This window comes from Rhinatrema bivittatum, chromosome 18, assembly GCF_901001135.1.
Source record: "Rhinatrema bivittatum chromosome 18, aRhiBiv1.1, whole genome shotgun sequence".
NCBI classification, from domain to species: Eukaryota; Metazoa; Chordata; class Amphibia; order Gymnophiona; family Rhinatrematidae; genus Rhinatrema; species Rhinatrema bivittatum.
Genome location: NC_042632.1, coordinates 45270892 through 45290751, shown reverse-complemented (window position 1 = coordinate 45290751; position 19860 = coordinate 45270892). Strand labels below are relative to the sequence as shown.

Below are 19860 nucleotides of genomic sequence, written 5' to 3'. Positions count from 1 at the left end.
CCGCCTCGACATGATTCCAATTCCCATTCATGAGGTGGCTCAAAATTCTGGACACCGGTGATTTATGAACCAAATATTCACTTAAAATCTTACTGCTGCCAAAAGTCATAGCTTGAGTGAAAGAGCTGTTAAGATAGAGCTTCCCAAATTTGTCCTAGTGACCCACAGCCAGTTAGGCTTTCAGGTTATTCACAGTGAAGATTGGCATACACCGAAGACATCATCATTGGGGAAGCCCTATGTCAAGACCTAAAAAAAGCATTTCCAAGCTTTGAATAAAACCTCCACTCAATAGCACAAACTCTTTTCCAATAACTGGACCTAAATACGAATTAACCAACTTTAAATTGACACTCATCAATACCTGCTGAGCTTTTATCATACCATTGTCGTATTTATGCATTTGGTTATTTATGTACCGTTTCATAGTGATGTACTGCCACAGTTACTCACATATTTTATTTACTCACTCTGCTACTCTATTACATTAATAGGCTGAAATGTAAATATTGCTCTGTTCAATCTCTCCCTTCTTCCAGCTCCAAGTTAATTTCCCTGTTTTATTGTAACTTTCTCACATCCTTTATCTGATTCACTGTATCTAAAGTTCAAGGTTCTTATTGAGAACATTGTTTACGTTACGTTATGCTTTACACACTCTGTTAATTGTAAACCGGGTTGATGTGATGCATGTCATGAAACTCGGTATAACAAAAACAATAAATAATAATAATAATAATAAAGACCTGTTTTCAGGGTCTTTTTGCATTCCTGATTTGTCTGGGTGGAAAGACTCACATTGGAAACCTAAGATAACTTGTTTTAAAAATATAGAACAACTCGCTAAAAAAAAAAAAAATTTAAAACAAGCTGAGCAAATATGAGTCAGGCCAGAAAACTCAAATTTCAATGCAAGCTGGGTGAGAGCCAGACAGAAAAACCAGACAAAAATCAACCATGTTCAGAGCCAACATCGGAGGCCATCGCAGCTGGTCCATTCATCCCTGATTAGCTCCAATACTAATGTTCAAATTCAATCAATTAGTAAACTAAAAATTATACACCTGACCTTATAATGTTTCTGGTAGAGAACATAGTTAGTTTAAAATCAAAATAACATTGGTAGCAGTAGAGTCTGAATTCTTTAATTAGTAAAGTTGACACACATTTGTTCAGCACCAGCAGGTGAGTGTTACTAATTCACAGGTGTACGCTAAAGCGCACTTAATGTCAGGACTGAAGTCGGTCATTAGAACTTCCATTGAGGACCATCTGGAAATGCTTCTCCTACATTATATTTTAGGTCTCCCCTGCCAGAATGAAATGAACAGGATTCAGAAGCTAAGTCGAGGGAAAAATCTTTTGGGTAAGTCCGACTCCCATCTGCTCCTTTAAACACCTAATTAAGATTTCTTTATTGCCGTGTCACACACAGTACAGGCAATTTAATTACAGGGTAACATTTGTGCTAGAAACAACAGCGTTTGTCACATTTCTCATAAAATGAAAATACAGTGGATCACAGTACATTATGGATAGAGGCAGAATTATAGGTGGGGGTTTAAATGTATTTTTTTATAATAATGAAAGAGAAAATTGCAGCTATCTCAGGGCTGAAGTTTATATATGAGGCACTTAAGAACAATGGGAAATGGGGAAGAAATATTAATTTTAATGCTGTTCGATCAGATTTCTTAACGTGTTCCACCTTTTTTTCCCCCCCTGGAGATCGGAGAATTCAAATGTGCGACCTTTTAATATTTCACTTGAAAACGAACGTCTCACAAACTATAGAGGGGAAAAAAAAAGTTCTAACCTTCCATTTCAGGTCTCCGAGTTATTGTAATCATTTTTGATGCTTCATTTGACTAAAAATGAGAAAAAGAGAATGGTATCACTGTTTAACCTTTATAATGTAAAGTGAGGGATGGTGCCCTTGGACTAATCTGAAATCTGCAATTGAATTTCAGGCATAAAAGAGGATGGAAAGCTTTGATGCATTAATGTAAAAAAAGGTAGTGCAGAAGTCTAGTAGCCATATTGGTTCTATGGTCCTGAAGGCAACTGTAGATTGTGATCCCTTAATGGCTGGCAGAACCTATTAGGCAGGATAGGTTACTGCCTAGAGGGCAAGATAAAAGTTAGAGACCTCCAGCACTATTTATTTATTTATTTATTTAAAGGCATTTATATACCGACGCACGTTGGGAACATCTCGACGGTTTACAGAGAACGCAACAAGCAACAGGCTTTACAAGTAACAAGTAACCAGTAGAACAAGGAAGCGAGGGAGGGAGGGGGTAGATAACAGAGGAGCTGAGGAGGGTGGGGGGGAAGGCAAACTAAATATACTCGACAAATTTACATATTTACAAAAATGGCAGTGGCGCTTACATCATATGTAGCTAGAATAGATAATTGTACAAATTTACAAAAAAGGGGGGGGTGGTGGAGAGGGGAGGAGGGGGGTTAGGTGTAGGAGTGGGTGAAGAGCCAGGTCTTCAAGTTCTGTCCCTCCTCCTCTTTCTGTGGGCTAACATTGCCTCTCCCCCTTTCCCCTACCTTGGTCTCACTCTGCTGCCTCTAAATACCCTCATTCCTCCCCCCCCCCCCCCCCCCCCACACACACACACACACACACACACACACACTCTCACACTGCTCATGCCCTCCTCTCCATTCTCCTCCAAAGCACTTAGGTGGCCCTGGACCCCGCTGCTATCCCCACTCCCTCTATCAACGCGCATTCGCAATCTCTGTGGGCGGGATGACTCCCCCCATAGACCGAACCCAGGGGCACACAGAAAAAGAGAGACGGACCCTATTATCTGCAGGCAGTTCTCCACGGAGAGCCTCACATCCGAGTTCCAGGGCTCCCTGTGGGAGGAAACGCGGCTTCAAGGCCCTTTTCTATTAAGCACAGTACAAGCCCCTTTTTTCCTCCTCTGCACTCATCGTAGTCACAGACCTTTGCATCCAAAAATCACATTGAGAAGCAATGTGGTCTCCAGCGTCTTTACTGATAGTCGATTAGGTGACTGAAGAATATTTATAGCACTCAAATCGGATTTCAAATAAAGCAAAACAATAATTAGGCAGAAGAAAGATGAATAAATTTGTGGTCTCACTCTTCTAGTAATGTCTCTGATTCTCTCTCTGGAAGTCGATTATTTAACACCTGATCTCCTTCTCGTTCCAGTTACTCAGACTGAAGATAGCTCAGTCCTACTTCCACTCCCAAATTTATCACATCTTCTCTGCACTATGGAATGATTAGAATAAAATCCCAATAATTTATCAGAACATGAGTCCCAATTCTCATACCTTTTCCGAAGTCTTAAATATTTTAGATCTCCTTCTGACAGTACCAGGGGGCGCTCTACTCTTAAGTGCGGAACATCTGAGGGGAGTAATTTTCAAAGGAGTTACGCGTGTAAATGTAACGTACTATCAGAGCAATTTTCAAAAGCCATTTACTCACATAAAATGCACTTACGTGAGTAAATCCGATGGACAATTCAATGGCAGATATTTTAGCAATTTTCAAAAGCCCACTTACACGGGCAGAGTGCATTTACTCGAGTAAAACCCAGTTTTATGCATATATAAATGCTTTTTAAAATCAGGCCCTATGTCAGCAGCAAACACATGTCTCAAACACCTTCGGCTCCTTCCTTTAGCAGGGGACAGGACTCCACGTCTCAGATGTTAACCCTTCACTCCTCGGGCTTTTTCCTAGTAACATGGTACTCACAGCAGAAAAAAACCAAAAATGTGAATTTAAAAGCCCTGCGCGCACCGAAGCCAGGGGGACAGGCGCGCAAGACAGGCCAGCGCACGCCGAGCGAATTTTATAAGGAATGGGGGCGTGGGCATGTCGTGGTATGACCAAAAGTTGCGCACTTAAATACTTACACGCACGGGCACGCTCCGGGGTCCCTCTGCTGAGTAACTTTACTACTGGTATGGATGGCGTGTGAGTAATAAAATAAAAAAAAAAAAATCTAGGCTAAGCAATGGGGTTTTAAGTGTCTGGCCTAACAGGGGGAAAGAGAGGCTATTAAACTCGGTGGGTTGGGACATCCTCTCTCTTAACCTGGAACACTACCCATGGTGTCGACGCGCATCCCTTTTAAAATTCCCCCACTTACACGGTAGAAGCTGCATTTGCCAAACATGTGCGCGCCCATTTAAATATTTGCGCATATATACGTGCGTACGTTATAAAATGGACGTGTCTCTGGAACGCGGGTTCGGCAAACGTGTTTCTACACAGAGTGACTGGAACAAGGAGGAGATCAAGTGTTAAGGAATCGGCTTCCAGAAAGAGAATCAGGTTACCCTATGTTTCAGTGAAAGATGCCTTTTCCCAACGGAAACTGATTCCCTGGTACCAAGAGCACTCAGCTCTAGGTGGAAAAACAATTGTTTTTTACTTCAAAAAATAGGGAAAACAAACAAGAGACAGGAAGGGTGGAATAGACTTCCTTGCCTCAAAATGAAGAGATATTTACTGATAGAAAAAAAAAAATTGAAAGTCGAAACTCCTCTGCATTGGGTCACAGACAGGTCTGTACCCTGGAAGAGTAACATAACCCTGCCAGAGCCTTCCCTACACCTTGATGTAACCTTGCACAGGGTTGTCCCAATCCTTTGTGAAGGGGTACCAAGGCTCTCACAGGGAAAATCTCAAAATCTGGACAAAAAAAAAGTGCGCACAGCTTCAAATAAATCAATCCGTCCGACTGGCTTTAAGGGAAAAAAATCCCACAATCTTCTCAAAAAAAAACCCCAAAACCAACCCCCCCCCCCCCCAGAAGACTGAGAACTCCAGCATCAAGGAAACTTAACTAAAAACCCCACAACGTAAAATGGTTCTAGTGGTGAAAAAGCTACACCATCTCACTCTCCCACATCGGGGAGTAAAATCCAACCCACTGCTTATTAAATCTCTCTGAACCTCCCTAGCTAGTTATTACATTCCTTCTGGTAAGGAAATCAGGGCGGTTCCTTACACATAAATCTACAAATATACATTACACCTACTTATAAATGTATGGGCGTATGCCATGCTGCATTCTGCTCCCACCCGCTAGTTTTCAAAGAAGATTTATACATCCGAGTCTGCTTTTAAAATTTGAGCTAAAGTCTGTGTGTATTTTGTATATTTTTATTTACTTACAATAAATACTGCAGCTGTGAATAACCTCTAATACCCAATTCGAGGGGGGGGGAAGAGAGGAGGGAGGGGGCAAGAAACTGAGATGCACCAACCAGGAGAGAGAGCCAGGCTGAGAGCGTCTGATGACATCAAAGTAACAAAGCAATGTGAAAAGGCAGTGGCCAGAGGAATGCTAGGGGGCAAAACTAGCAGGGGAAAACAAAGGAGGGAACGGTCCCAGTACAGGCTGTTGACAAGACCTTTCCTAGAACACTGGACCGTCTCCACCCTTTCTCTATTCTTAGGGAAAGCATGGCTTCCAGAATTGGACACAATATTCCAGGTCAGAGGTTCCCAAACCTGTCCTGGGGAGGACCCCCAGCCAGTTGAGTTTTCAAGGATATCCACAATGGTGCACAGTTTATATCAAAAGCCATCCGAGATGAGGCTTAAGTACCTACATATACAGTATATACCCTAGAGGAAAGGAGGATACGACAGATGCAGTCAATTACTTCAAGGGTATAAGTCAGGCACAAGTAGCAAACCTTTTTTGGAAGAATGATGTGGAGGCCACTATTGGAAACTCCAAGTTGGTAGATTCAGAAGCAAAACCAGAAAATATTTCTGCATAGAAAGAGTGGTGAGAAATGCACAAAATGGCCCCCAAGTGGAGGCGGTGAAGAGAAAAGTACAGAAAGTTTCTAATTATGAAGAGAAAAAGCCCAAGATAAACTGAGGTACATGGCACCGCCCCTAGGAGTGAAACTGTACAGACTGGATGAGCCTTACGGTCCTTATCTGCCATCATATTCTGTGTTTCTATGGCCGTGTCCGTTTTGTCAGACTGACGTCCCTTGAGGATCCTGGAACGCGGGATCCCCAGCCCCAGCTGACCCCCGGGGTAGAATCCTGGCCCAGTAATCAAATCCATGTCTCTCGCATGCCAGTGTGCGTGACTGAGCCATCGGGCTAGCCCCCATCGTTATTACAATTACTATTTTAGAGCGTGACACTCATGCCTGTACACAAGGGAAGGGAAACAAAGTTCTGGGTTAATTTGAAATTGTTTGCATGCAATGACATCATCAGCGTATTTAATTTAATTTAATCTAATTTAAAAAAAAATGTATAAATCACTCTTCTAAGTAGAAACCTGAACAAAGCGATGTACACCAAATGAAATACGACAGTAAGGTTTATGACAGCATTAAAATTAGCAGATGTTGCTATAGCTGTAGGAAATAGTGCAAGGAAGAACTTGATGAATCACCCCGACACATTGAGATTCTTCTCGTATATTGGCTAGGCTTCTCCCCCAGCCTTTCATCCACTTCCTTTGCTATTTAAAATAGATGATTTGAGGGGGAGAGGGAGAGGCGTTCTAACTTGGGTCAAGTCAAGGTGTTCCAAATGTTGGTTGGAGAAAACAGCAAGTTTTGACAAAAGGCATGAGAGCTAAAAAAAAAAAACGAGAACAGCTTTCCTGAATAGACTGAACCTCCTCCTTCAGTCCCTTTTGATTCACTTTTCCTCTAATTCATGGGGGAAATCTTCAAGCTGTGGGTGTGAAAGTTAAAAGCAAGATTTATCTAATCTCATACTGACTGAAGGAAAAAAAATAACTGTGCTCAACATTTCCACCAATATTCGAGCTGCAAGAAAATAATATAAATCTCTTTGGCCCTGATTTACTAAGGCGTTTTTTCCCCCCCTATTTTCTGTCTATGGTAAAAAACGAACAAAAAAAAACCCCAAAACCACTTTTTATATCAAGACCTCTATCCCTTGGGGAACCAGTATATGTCTGAAGGTACTGTGCCTAGCTGTGAGGTCACAATCATTTTTAACACCTGCCAGTCAAATGTATTCCAGCTAAAATGCAGAACAGCCTGCATGCACAGCAAGGGCTTTTGCACAAAATACAGAACGCAACAGGAAAAGAAATCCTTATTTTGCTTTCTCGACATTTATAACAAATTCCGCATTTCACACACACACACACAGTCTATGAATAGACAGATATTGGGTAGCAATAAAAGGTAAGAAAGAGAGAGCAGGAGAAATAGAAACATGAAGAGATAGACTGTAAAAGCCTTGCACGCGCAATAAACGGCCACATCTCACACACGTGGGCCACGCGGGAGCCACGCGAATTTTAAATAGCCAGGAAGAGTAGGTGGAAGAGGGGCACCGACGTGCACAGCCCTTAAATTTCCTTAGCCAGCGCGCATATGTTACGCGCGTAACTTTGCTACATCTCCTCAGTAGGTGTAGGAATCCAGTGAACATTGGGATGGGGGGGGGGGGAGAGAGAGGGAGAGATTCTTTATAAGGCTCAGTTTGATAGTCCATATATGCACCACTGGCAAGTGAAATTCTGTAAGTTTTCAAACCTTCTAGAAGATTTAGCAAAGGAAGGTCAAGCCTTACCAATCTGTTAGAACTTTTGAAGGTGTCAAACAAACATGAAAATACTTTGCACACGTAAATACTTTGCACGCCTGTATAAGTTTACTGCCGCTAAGGAGGAGGTCATTTTAAAAATAAAAGGAAAGAGCCATTTCTCGGTGGGGGGGGGGGGGGGGGGGGGGGGGGGGAGTGAGGACTATAAAACCAGAGGAGTTTGGAGGAACCAGCTGTTAACTAGGCGAACTGCTGGATGAACTGATGAAACTGGCAATGGCATGGACGCACACTCCTTTTAAAATTCCCCGACTTACGTACTAGAAGCGGGATTTACTCACATAGCCTCGTGTCCACTTAAAAATGGACGGTCAGGCTGTTTTACAACATGTGTGTGTGTGTGTGTGTGTGTGTGTGTGTGTGTGCCCTTGTGCTATAAAACGGTCGCGTATCTGGGCGCCCCAGCATCCGTTTGAAAGTTACCATCCAAGTGCAAACTAATTTTTCAAGAGAAATTATGTAGATTGTTTTGAAAATGTTCCTAAAGTACATGCTTTAAAAGTGCTCACAAAAAGTAGGCAACTACGTGGGTTATTTGAAAATTGCCCTCTGTGTTAATTCCATCAGCTTCAGTCTCACATCCTTAGTTATAAGTCCAGTTCTTTTAATATTCCCTCATCACAGGGCAATCTGCTGCCTGAGGCAAGGGATGAGATGGCGTGCCCTCCACCCCCCCAAAGCACAGTACAGGTCAAATCAGCAAGAGGGCATGGGGAGTGGCCCTTGGGGATCTGGCCCTTTCGGTGATTTGGAATGCTGGGGAAGTGGAGGCGCAGAGGTCACGGTTCCCAGAGGAGTGGCAAATAGCGATAATATATTTAGGAAGCTAGCAGCCTTGCTACTCTCAGGAACCCTGCTACCCGCCTCCCCGCCCTTCCTCAGCATCTGCTGCCCAGGGAGATGGGTGAATGGTGGGGTCTGTGTGTGACGCACTCTGTCAGGTACCTTTGGAGAACCTTAGAGCCCTGGCCCTGCTCATCCCACACACAATTAAAAATTATGCATTTATAACAACAGATTTTACATGAAAAAATAAAGACATTCAAACTACAGTATTTGGCAGTAAAACTATCACGTGCCCTGGTGCCAACCAGAAAACCCTGCAAAAAAAAGACACGTGGGACTCATATGTTACTAGATCTATTGTAAAACAAATTGGGTGTGGATTTGGCCCTCAGAAAGCCAAGAGTAAACAATCACATTAAAATATAGTAAAATCTCCCAGGTGTGAAACAGCAGCAACCCCATCTATGAAAAAGCAATACTGCAAATATTACACCAGGCCCTAAATCACCAACACACCTGCTGTGAGGAAAACAGAACAGATCCTTACACAGAAACTGCACGATAGCAGACTGCCTCACCTCTTCACAAATGCAGAACACAAACAGACCCTCACCAAACACAAAAGAAGGAGACCATAAGGTTTAAACAGAAGCACTTATCCTGGCTTCGCAGTCAGCTGATATAATCACCCCTTTGAAATAGTTTTCTGCATCAGGGGGCCATCAGAGCCGTATAGTTAGGCTAGTCATCACCCCAATCTCTTATGTGTGTATTTCCATCTCTCTCACACGCCAGTATCTAGTGTCATTTTGATGCCAGTGTTGCACACATAAGTGATTGGGGTGATGACTAGCCTAACTATTCGGCTCTGATGGCCCCCTGATGCAGAAAACTATTTCGAAGGGGTGATTATATCAGCTGACTGTGAAGCCAGGATAAGTGCTTTTAATTGGAAGAAACATTCTTCTAAAAAAAAAAAAAATGGATTTCATGGATAAGTCTTAGAGCCATATGATTATCGATAAGGCAAGGTAGGCTGAACAAACTGGCAGTGCCTATTATGATGGCTGACATGTTGATGTAATTTATGCATGAAGAAGGATTTGTGTTGATATCTCTTTAATACGATGTGTTATGGAGTTTTAATAGAAGTATTGTGGTACATTTTCAAATAATGTGTGGTATGGCTGGATGCAGTCGTGGATGAGTATGTGTTTGTTTTTAGAATAATGGTTACTGCAATTGTAATATGTTATAAATATGAATCACTGTTATAAATGTATGATTAAGATGAATAAAAATAGTCATATATTAATCAGTTTAGTGGGGCTCAATCATTAAGGAATAGATTGCATGTAGTAATATTGTTCTCTATCTTGAATTTAGTATAAGTGCTGTTTATATTATTTTTACATATACATATATAAACTGATAACTTCAATATCAGACATTTAGACAATATTAGCAAATTGAGAAAAAAGAACTGATGTAAAATATAAATGACTACATTCTGAATAAGGAATGTAGGATAATGAAATGAAAATTATAGATTATAATCTTTCCTCTTAGCACCCTAATTAACTTATACTTGATGATGTGTTGACCTAGAATGGGTATTTATTATTGTAAGAAACTGGATAATGCATGAATATGACCTAGGCTGTGTATCAGCTGTCCGTTTTGACCCAGAATGGGAATGTTGACCCTGAAACTGAATGATGATTTTGTAAACCATTGTGGTCTTATCTTGGAATGAAGGTATAGGGTTAGGGATATATAAACACCCCCCCAGTGGCATGCTGTTAATATATATATATATATACCCCAGTGGCATGCTAATATATATATATATATATATATATATATATATATATATATATACACACACACACACACACCCCAGTGGCATGCTGTTAAACCCATGTTGCCAGCATCTGGCTGAAAGTTAAGGTAGCCGCCAAAGGGGTGGTTGGGGGTGGAGAGGGGGGCACTGGCTGCCGCCCCAAAATTTTGCCACATGATGCAACTGCCTAACTCTGCCTAATGAGAGAATCACTCCTACCTCAACAGATTTTGAAACACATCCTATTTCCTCAGGCACTCAAAGTTCAAATGGAACGAATTTCAAGCTCATTTTTGGGAAAAATCATATTAGGCCTGTAATCTTTTATTCCACATACATGGGAGAAAAGGACTGGAAAAAAAATCATATCCCTAAAGGTTTATTTTTTTATTACAGCTGAAGCTAAAACTGCATTCATTCTCCTCTTCCCTCTGCTTCCAAAATTTTCAAAACAAATCAAACTCATGTTTTCTTTCAATCACGTCTCTCATCCATTTTTAGCATTCACCATCCCAATAAAATACTGGGTTCTTTAAGTTTAAAGTTCCTGTTCTTGCAATATGCTCTTTGTATTGTTTGCAGCAATCTTGTTTACAAAATGTACAAACATCATAGACCTTAAATCTCACTAGTTTAAATTTACTGCACAGGTCAGCTGAACACTCCCCCAGTGAGGGATGCCCTTTATAGCATTCCTGCTCAGATAATAAATGTATTAATACATAAATGAATAAATTAGAAGTTAGATTTTTAGAAATATACAGCATATGTTCTATTTTATCCAGCAATTGTGAATTCAGTATTGTCCGGTGGACTGTGAGCACAGAATCTTCCTAAAATTTAATTTTTCCCAAAGCTGCCTGGAGAACTGTGAGCCTCTTCAGTTTTGCCCTCCTTTCAACAAATAAAATGCTCAGGAAAAAAAAAAAACCCTTCAATACTTAATTCTTAATTTTGCTGTAATCTTCCCAAAAACACTGCCTGTAGCTGCGCTGATGCACATAAGTGAATAGACATTAATTGTAAAAGAGCCTATAAAACTGTTGGTTCTGTTTCAAAGCTGTAGAATATACTAAGGTCGATCAATACCAATCGGGATTTTCTGAGCCTGTCAGAGAAGTACAAGTGGATGTTTAAAAACCCTGCGGCAGCTTCTCCTCTGTATGGAAAAGAACGTTCTGAACACTTTCGTGTAAAAAGTGCTACAAGTTTTTAGTGATTTTCTGATCCTTTAAAAAATAACTATGTATTTTTTATCTGTTGTACTCATTCACGGTAACTTTTACAGACGCACGTGCGCGCACATTTTCCGGTTCGCCTCCAGAGATACGCCTGTTTTATAACATGGACCCGCGTACGTGCACGCGTGCAGTTTTAAATGGACGCGCGCAAATGCCGCTTCTACCGCGTAAGCGGGGGAATTTCACAAGGTACGCTCGCCGACGCCATAGGTAGTTTTCCCCAGTTTGCTCCCAGTTCGCCCAGTTAAGGGATAGGACTTCCCAACCCCCCTAGTTTAATAGTCTCCCTTTCTCTCTATTAGTACCAACCCTTAAAATCTCACTGACTAGCCTAGATTTTTATTATTTATTTATTTGGTGACCTTTTTTTTTTTTTATATACCGCGGCACGTTAAAAACATCACCTCGGTTTACAATAAACAATAAATCAGCAAAAAATTTACTACTTCTATGGATGATGTATTACTAACACATCATCCATAGAAGTAGTAAATTCACGCAGCAGGGGACCCCGGCGCGTATTTTTGCGCTCATCCCTTGGCCTTCTCCCAACGTGCCCACGGGCCGCCCATTTTTCCACACACATGACCTGTGCCCACAGCAGGAGGCACGTGCATCGTCGGGCGGCTTATAAAATCTGCATGGCACGTATCGGCCCGACTTGTTCGCGTATCTCCCAGTTTTGGTGCGCACAGGACTTTCAAAATCCCCCCCGATTGTCTCCTGAGCCATTCAACCTACAGCAAGTTTTCAGGACGTGTATCTGTTAGGGGTGTGCAGCCCTGATATTTTTGTTTCAGTTTCTTTTTTTGTTTCATGCAGTGGGTTTTATTTGGTTCCGTTTTGTTTAAAGTTTTATTTTGGTTTGTTTGCAAAAGCAAAACAAACATTTTTTTGAAAAAATGGGGCCTCCTACTGCCGTTTCACCCACCAATTTCTGGGGCCTTCCCAGGCCTTTTCTACTCCCCCAACTCCTGTCAATAAATGGGGCTAAGTCCTTCCCGGTTGGGTTGAGTCAAACCCAGCTGGTGCCTCCCCCCTGAGCCCCTCCAACCACCTCTTGCCCACTCAAAAAAAAATTCATCCATATGTTTGCAAGGCCATACAAGAAAATGGAACCAGTTGGCCCTGAGACTTGCGATAACTTGACGTCATGTACGGTTCTGGTATCAGGGCTGGCCAGTGCTATTTTTAAAAGGGTTCTAGTAAGGCAGGAGTGACTGGGGATTGGCTCCTGACCCTTTCTCATACCAGCACCCCACCCCCAGAAGAGGAAAGTGGGGATTTTTTTTGTTTTTTTTTTTGGGGGGGGGGGGGGTTGGAGGTGGGGTCGGAAGGGACCAGGAAGGCAGTGGCTGATCTTGGCTTAGCCCAGCTGAGTAGGCCTCGGCCCCGTTCTATTGACAGGGTGTGAAAGATCGGCAGCACTCAGGAAAGCCCTTGTTGATCTTGGACCAGCAACGCTGGATAGGTCCCAGTTACCGGCAGGGGCTGCATTTTATTTTTCTTTTGTTTTCTTAGGAAACAGTGTGCGTTAGTTATTAATAGCATGTACGATTTCCCAAAAGAAAAGCATATGAGAATTTTGGGGGGTTTTCTTAGGGATATTGTCTCAATTTTGAGTAATCCAAAACAAAAGTGAGCCTTTGTGGTTTGGATTACCCATTTGTTTGGAAGAAGAAAAAAAAAGCACTTCCCTAAATCTACTTAAAAGCTGGAAATCAAAACAACATTTTTCCTTAAAATGTATGGATCTAGCCCAAAATTGAAAAAAATGACATCTCCCATTAAACTTATGGATCTCGTTGGACATTTTTAAAAAACAAAAAAACAATTTTTAATTTAAAAAAAAAGAATCATCAACCTTGGATCCACTAGTTTCTCAATTCCGCATTGAACAATATGGAAATTGTGGAATATTCATAAATTAATTTGTACAATTGGAATTCCTGTTTGAGACCAAGAACATTTTATTCACAAAATGTTGCTCACGCCAGTACATAGGTGGGAGACAGGACGTGGAACTGGTGTTCCAGTAGGGAGCAATCTTCCCTAGATTTCAGTATTAAACTAGTGCCCTATATAGCAAGGGGGAGCTCTGAGGTGCATATTTAGTATTCCGGCGAGCAGCAGAGTAATCCAGGGAAAGTTACCGGGATAACTTTAGACAGCTATTCAAGCAGGGCAGGTCTCCCACCGAAAATGCTGGGCTAAAGTTTTATCCAAGTAACTTTCCCCAGATACAGTAACTTTAGCCTTGGTGCTGAATCTACACAGCTACTCAGATTACTTTAAACCTTACCAATTATATTCTGAATCTAGAGAGTTAAATGCAAAAAGAAGGGGAAAATTCAGGAAGCAGGCCTTAGCTCCCCCGATTCCCAAAAATAACAACTTAAAAATTGTTGGGGCACAGTGTCTGAACCCCTCCCCAAATCCCTAAAATGTAAAGAAACAAACAAAAAAACCCTTGTAGTCCATAGCAACTAAAGACCCCTCTACAGATATTTAAATAAAATGTCTACCTCCAGGTTTCCCTCCTGACCCTTCCCCCACCCTCCTGATCCACCTACAACTCCTACCTTTATCATCCTGACCTGTCTCCAACCCCCGCAAAGCTGAGCCAAGAGGAAGTAGAGTATTACCGTGCTCCTGGCATCCTATGTTGCTCTGACAGCAACACCCTTCAATAACGTCCAGCACTGCTCTAAGCAATACTCGCTGCATACATACTCGCCGCCCGAGTTGCTGTCAGAAGAATGTGGGATGCCGGGAGTGCAGTAAGACTCCCCAGCTTGGTCTTGGCTGTTTGAAGGGAGTCAGGAGGGTGGGATAGGGGTAGGAGGGGCCTGGAGCCAAGCATTTTATTTAAAATATTTGAAGATGTGACTTTGGACAATAATGGCTTGAAACCTTTTTTTTTTTTTTGAGGGGGGTGGGAAAGAAGATCCAACATTACACCCTGACAATTTTTTAATTATTTTTTTGGGGGGTGGGGAGCGGAGCTTGTGTCTGCTTGCCTTAGCGAGTTTGTTTACACTTAGTCAGCAATATTTAGCATATAGCTGTGAGAATCTGTTGCCAATTCAACCTCCAGCCTGCAGGTGGCACTGTGAGCTGCTTAGACTATCTGTCCAGTCCTCCCAGCTCTGTGCCCCTCACTTCCCCCAGTGGCCATCTTGTTTACTGCTTAGATATGTATTTATATTCAGGCTTTCTTCAGTCACTTGCCAGAGCTTGATCCTACTTCCTGGTCCTCATTGTAATATAGTAATAATGGCAGAAAAAGACCAAATAGTCCATCCAGTCTGCTCAGCAAGTTTCTTATGGTAGTAACTGCTGCTCCATGCAAGTTACCCCCAAACCTTATGTTAAGGGTAGTAATATTTACAATAAAAAAACAAGCAACTGTCAAACCCATAACAAAATTACTACTAGAAACATTTTTACAGGGTGAGCAACCTTCATGATAATTCATACAATGCTGCTGCTTGAATGAGTTCTGCTTTTGGGCTTGACCATAGAAGCAGTTCTCTTTTGTCTGCATATCAGTACCCTGGACTGTAAAACTCAGGGCCCAGCATAGCTGTCACCTGAAACCAATTCCCTTGAAGCGAAGAGCGATTCCGCAGTTGCGTCAAAATCCCTGCCCCCAGAACACCCCTGCGCCATTTCTGCTGGGTAACTTACCTGGCTAAAAAATTTATTTGGTCAGTGGGTAGGAGGGGAATATTTAAAACCCTTGGTGTGCCTGGCTTAGTCGGACAAACCTTTTGAACATGGACCTCTATACAGCTAAAAGTAATACATTAAAATAAGATCCTGTCTGCTCTTGGATTCTGTGACACATCTCGCATATGTAGAAATGTTAGTCTGGGATCCTGCTAAATTCCATCCAAAATCAGCTGTTAGTGTCTGGACCAATGATATTTCCCATACAGACAGCAAATTAAATTAGGTTTAGAAAAAATATTTTCCCCATTAGGTTATGTGTGTCTCCTGTTGAATCACATTTACAGTGCTTCCAAATAAAATTGAAATACAGGAGAACACTGGTTCCCAAACCTGACCTCAGGTGCTCCCAGTCGGTCAAGTCTTTCAAGATAAACGTGCATGAGGCGATTTTTAATGCAATGGAAGCAGTGCATGAAGATATACTTCTCGTATCTATGCATGCATATTCATTGTGGATATCCTGAAAACCCCGAGGACAGGTTTGGGAACCACTGCAGCGGAAGCAGGACTGTAAGAAGGTAAAATTTGTAAATAAAGGCTGTGCCTTTTGTGCTTTGTTCAGGAGCTTTCATTCCGAGGTGCAACGAGGAAGGGTACTACAGAGCAACTCAGTGTCACGGAAGCACAGGACAGTGCTGGTGTGTGGATAAGTACGGAAATGAGCTAGCCGGCACAAGGAAACAAGGAGCAGTTACTTGTGGTGAGTAAAGAGATTTACTGCTCTGGGATAACAGCTAAATTAACACTGTGAATCTTGCTACTTCTACAAGATCGGGCAAGATAACTCGAGAAATTTCTGAAAATAGATGCCGTGTTATAAAGTGTCATTTATGTGACTTATGCAAAACATAAAACGTAGCCCGTATAACTCAGCCACTTGAAGACACTTTTCCCTTCATTAAGATTAAACCTTGCAGTATGGAAATGGCAAGATGCAGTCCCTGATTATTAATGCTTTTGTTGCCAAATTAGACACAGTACAGTAAGTCTGGCTGGATCCTGTTGAAAGAGAAGATATTTTTATTATGTAGTAGATGGTTATTAAAGATGCTTCCCCTTTGTTGAGATACCGAGTTTCAATCACTTAATTGGTCTTGTTTTCTCACAGACAAAAATTCCTGAACCCTACACAAGAAGCTGCATGCTAGGATTATAATATTTCTATTTATAGTTCTTGATAATAAAGTAGATTTGAAAGATTAAAATGTAATGCTTCGCAGTCCAAAGCTACATGTTGGGCATCTTTTGTGGCTTTACCTTCCAGGAAGAGCACAGGCAGTTTAAGTCTTGGATAGCCCGTACGTGGTTAATGAAAAAGGCTACGTTAAATATCCATCTTTCAAGCTGTCAAATGTATGTAACTCGGGAAAGAGGTGGATAGGATACATTATGTTCCGTTATTTTATTGCATTTATACCCTGCCTTGACCCACCTAACGTTTCACCCAAAGTGGCTTTCAGCAAAAAAATGAAAAATGCATTTCACGAGATAAATTTCACGTAATATAAAATACGAATACGGTGCCTGCCGACTTGATGACCCATCCTAATTCTCTAACTTTGCATTATTTAGAAGAGGAGCAAGAAACCTCTGGGGACTTCGGCAGTGGTGGATCTGTAGTACTTTTAGATGACCTGGAGGAGGAACGGGAGGCATCCCAAGGAGACAAAGAAGGGAAACTGAAGATTCATGTACGAGCAACTAGTGAAGACGACGAGGATGAAGATGATGAGAAGGATGATGAAGTTGGCTATATATGGTAGTCACCAATAACACTGACTCTGATGTTTTGCACAACGATTGCAAATCACTTCATAACTCTGCAGTTGTACCTAGGAACATCAGGCACAAGTATTGCTTTTCTGATTCTTTTCTTTTAAACAACAACAAAAAAAAAAGTTTGAAGACACTTCTTTTCCAGTGTCAGGTTTCAATCTAGATTTTGTTCATCATCACCAGGGGAGGGGCTGGAGTTAGTTTCTCTTTGATTTCTAACTTCTGATGGGGCAAAGTTATGTGCTGAAAGTTTGTCCTCTCCCTGTGCACAGACACACATATACATACAGATGCATGCATGCAATCCTACACAGACAATGTAGAGTTTTACAGAATAAAATACTGCAGACATGGCACACTAAACTCACCGTTATATTATCCAAGGAAGATTAGTTATCTATATTGCAGTAAATTTTCTGGCCTTCTTTATCTTGGGCTAAGACTTGCTTTGTTGTTGTCATGTAGTGCATGACAAGGAGAAGCAGACATCTTACTATCTTGCTCCTTACCAAATGATATCCTGGCATTGAACAGCAAAGGTCAAATCCCCTCAGCTTGTCACAGTACATCAGATCTTCCAGTCTCATGATAACAGCATCAGGTCTAAGGCAGGTCATGGTGTAGCTGTTTATCTCCTTTAAGAGTTCTAGGTGACATCTGAGAAAGAGAGGGGGAAAAAAAAAACAACCCATAAAACAAAGGCTTTTACTACACTTATATATTTTTTTTTTTCCAGCGCAGAAAAGCTTGTACCTACTCTTAAAGTGCAAATAAGTTTCCTCTTTGTTATTTGTAAAAATACTACCAGATCTCTGAAACATGTGTTCTTCATGAAATCTAAAAACGGTTACTCAAGGAGAAAACCCTGAAACAGGCATGCAAGAAAACCAACGAAACTGTCAAACATAGAGCCTGATTTACTAAGGCTTTTCTCCCATTCTGTGTCTATGGGAAATATGCTTAGCAGATGAGGCTCATAGCAAGCAGATGCATCTCTTTCTCAGTGTATATACACATAGATTTATATATTTGGTCTGTACAAAAAAATGAATCTTGAGGCAGTCGTGTTTACTGAAGTAAACATTTAAGCTGGCTAAGACATTTTCTCGCGTATGCACCCATCGGAGATATATTGATATCATAATGAGAAATTAAATTACTTGTGTTTCTACATAAGCAATTTGCTTTAGATTAAGTGTATCCACAGACAGTAGTACCACAATATTCAGAAAGGAAAGCACATGGCTGCCGTCCCTCGCTGTAATTCATTGCTAAAAATGAATGTATTGTACTAAAACCTCTGTACGGTATGTTGATGGCTGTGCTATGACAAGTTGATAGGCACGACACGATATTTGTAAGCATGTCCATTTTTTTGTACTTCACAAGGAGACAATGCCCATGATTTGATTGTCTGATGCATACTACGTAAAACGGGAAATGAGTGCGCTTATAATTACGTCAGGATGTTCTACCTTTTTTTTGTGTTAGATTAGAACCTTCCTTGCTGGCTCCATAGTAAAGTTTAACCAGAGACTATATTAGTAACGAATCCATCCAAGATGGACCCCTTCTGTTCCTGACTCAGGCAATACTGTATGCTGACATACCATGACACATTTTTTGCGCCTTCATTTAAATACTCCTGGAAAATCATGGTTTCTAGGAGGTACTTAGGAAAAGTTGGGGCTTTTGACTTGGAAGCATTGTTCATCTTAATTTGTTTTCCAGTTCATAAATAAATGTTCTAACTTCATTGGTCTTCTGATTTGGGATTTGTGTCAGTCAGCACATACAAAACAAAGTGGAGAAAATTCTTTTTCATTCAATGTACAATTAAGCTCCGGAATTCCTTGCCAGAGGATGTGGTTAAGGCAGTTAGTGCAGCTGGGTTTTAAAAGGTTTGGACAAGTTCCTGGAGTAGTTCATAAACTGCTATTAACCAAGTAGACTTAGCCATTACTTGTCACTGTGCAATAGCAGCATGTGATCCATTTACTGTTTGAAATCTTGCCAGGTACTTGTGACCTGGCTTGGCCACTGTTGGAAACAGGATGCTGGGGCTTGATGGACTTTTGGTCTGACCCAGTATGGCAATTCTTAAGTTCTTATGAATGGAAAGATGTCTCAAATTTCTACTGACTAGGGATGTACATGGAAAATACTAATGATATTTGTTCTTTTGTTTCATTTCACTTCCAATCGCATTTTAGCATGTGCTAAATTGTTTTAGTGCATGGTAAAACGCAAACAAAATGAAAAGAAATGACCACAAAATTAACATTTTTCCCATATACACCCCTGCCATTCAAGCATCTAACTTAACCATTCGTTATATGTCTTTGGAAGTCTCACTACTACAGTCCTGGATGATTTGCCACTTTAATTGATCATGGTTTAAGTTCCAGAGGCAGCGCTGTTCGATGACTTGTTGCATGGTTATAATCGGGATATTGCACGGTGTGTCAAAGCTCGCATTTTTTTTTTTTTTAAACCAGGATCACTTTTGTCGTTTTTCCTGCAGTTTGTCAACAGATCTATAAAATGTAAAGCGTAATTAGAGGTAAGTATTATTTTGCTGAAAATACCTGCTAATACTGTCTGACAGGTGCTCTGCCTTGGTGTGCCTGGAATTTTTTTTTTTACCATGGGACTTAAGAGTGTCACCCCATGATGGGCGGCACTGGGCCCACCATATCAGAACCTTGCACTGTATTCTTGAAAGTTCCATTGAAGAGATTTTTCAACTATGGAAAATTCAATGCCCATTGTCATTATCATTCTAATTTATTTCCTGCTGCTATCAGTCTACATCTAGAAATGCATAGTTACAATAATAGGAACCAGAAAAG

General features: G+C 41.2%; 1 protein-coding gene across 1 annotated transcript in view; it reads left to right on the top strand.

The window, feature by feature from the left end:
- Positions 1 to 18750, top strand: part of SPOCK1 (SPARC (osteonectin), cwcv and kazal like domains proteoglycan 1) — a 384555-nt gene extending 365805 nt beyond the window's left edge. The window contains exons 7-9 of the mRNA XM_029583840.1: positions 1304 to 1366; positions 15795 to 15932; positions 16805 to 18750. Coding sequence (XP_029439700.1) covers positions 1304 to 1366; positions 15795 to 15932; positions 16805 to 16995 — 392 coding nt within the window. The 3' untranslated portion in view covers positions 16996 to 18750. The remainder of the gene's footprint in view (positions 1 to 1303; positions 1367 to 15794; positions 15933 to 16804) is intronic.
- Positions 18751 to 19860: the final 1110 nt, after the last annotated feature.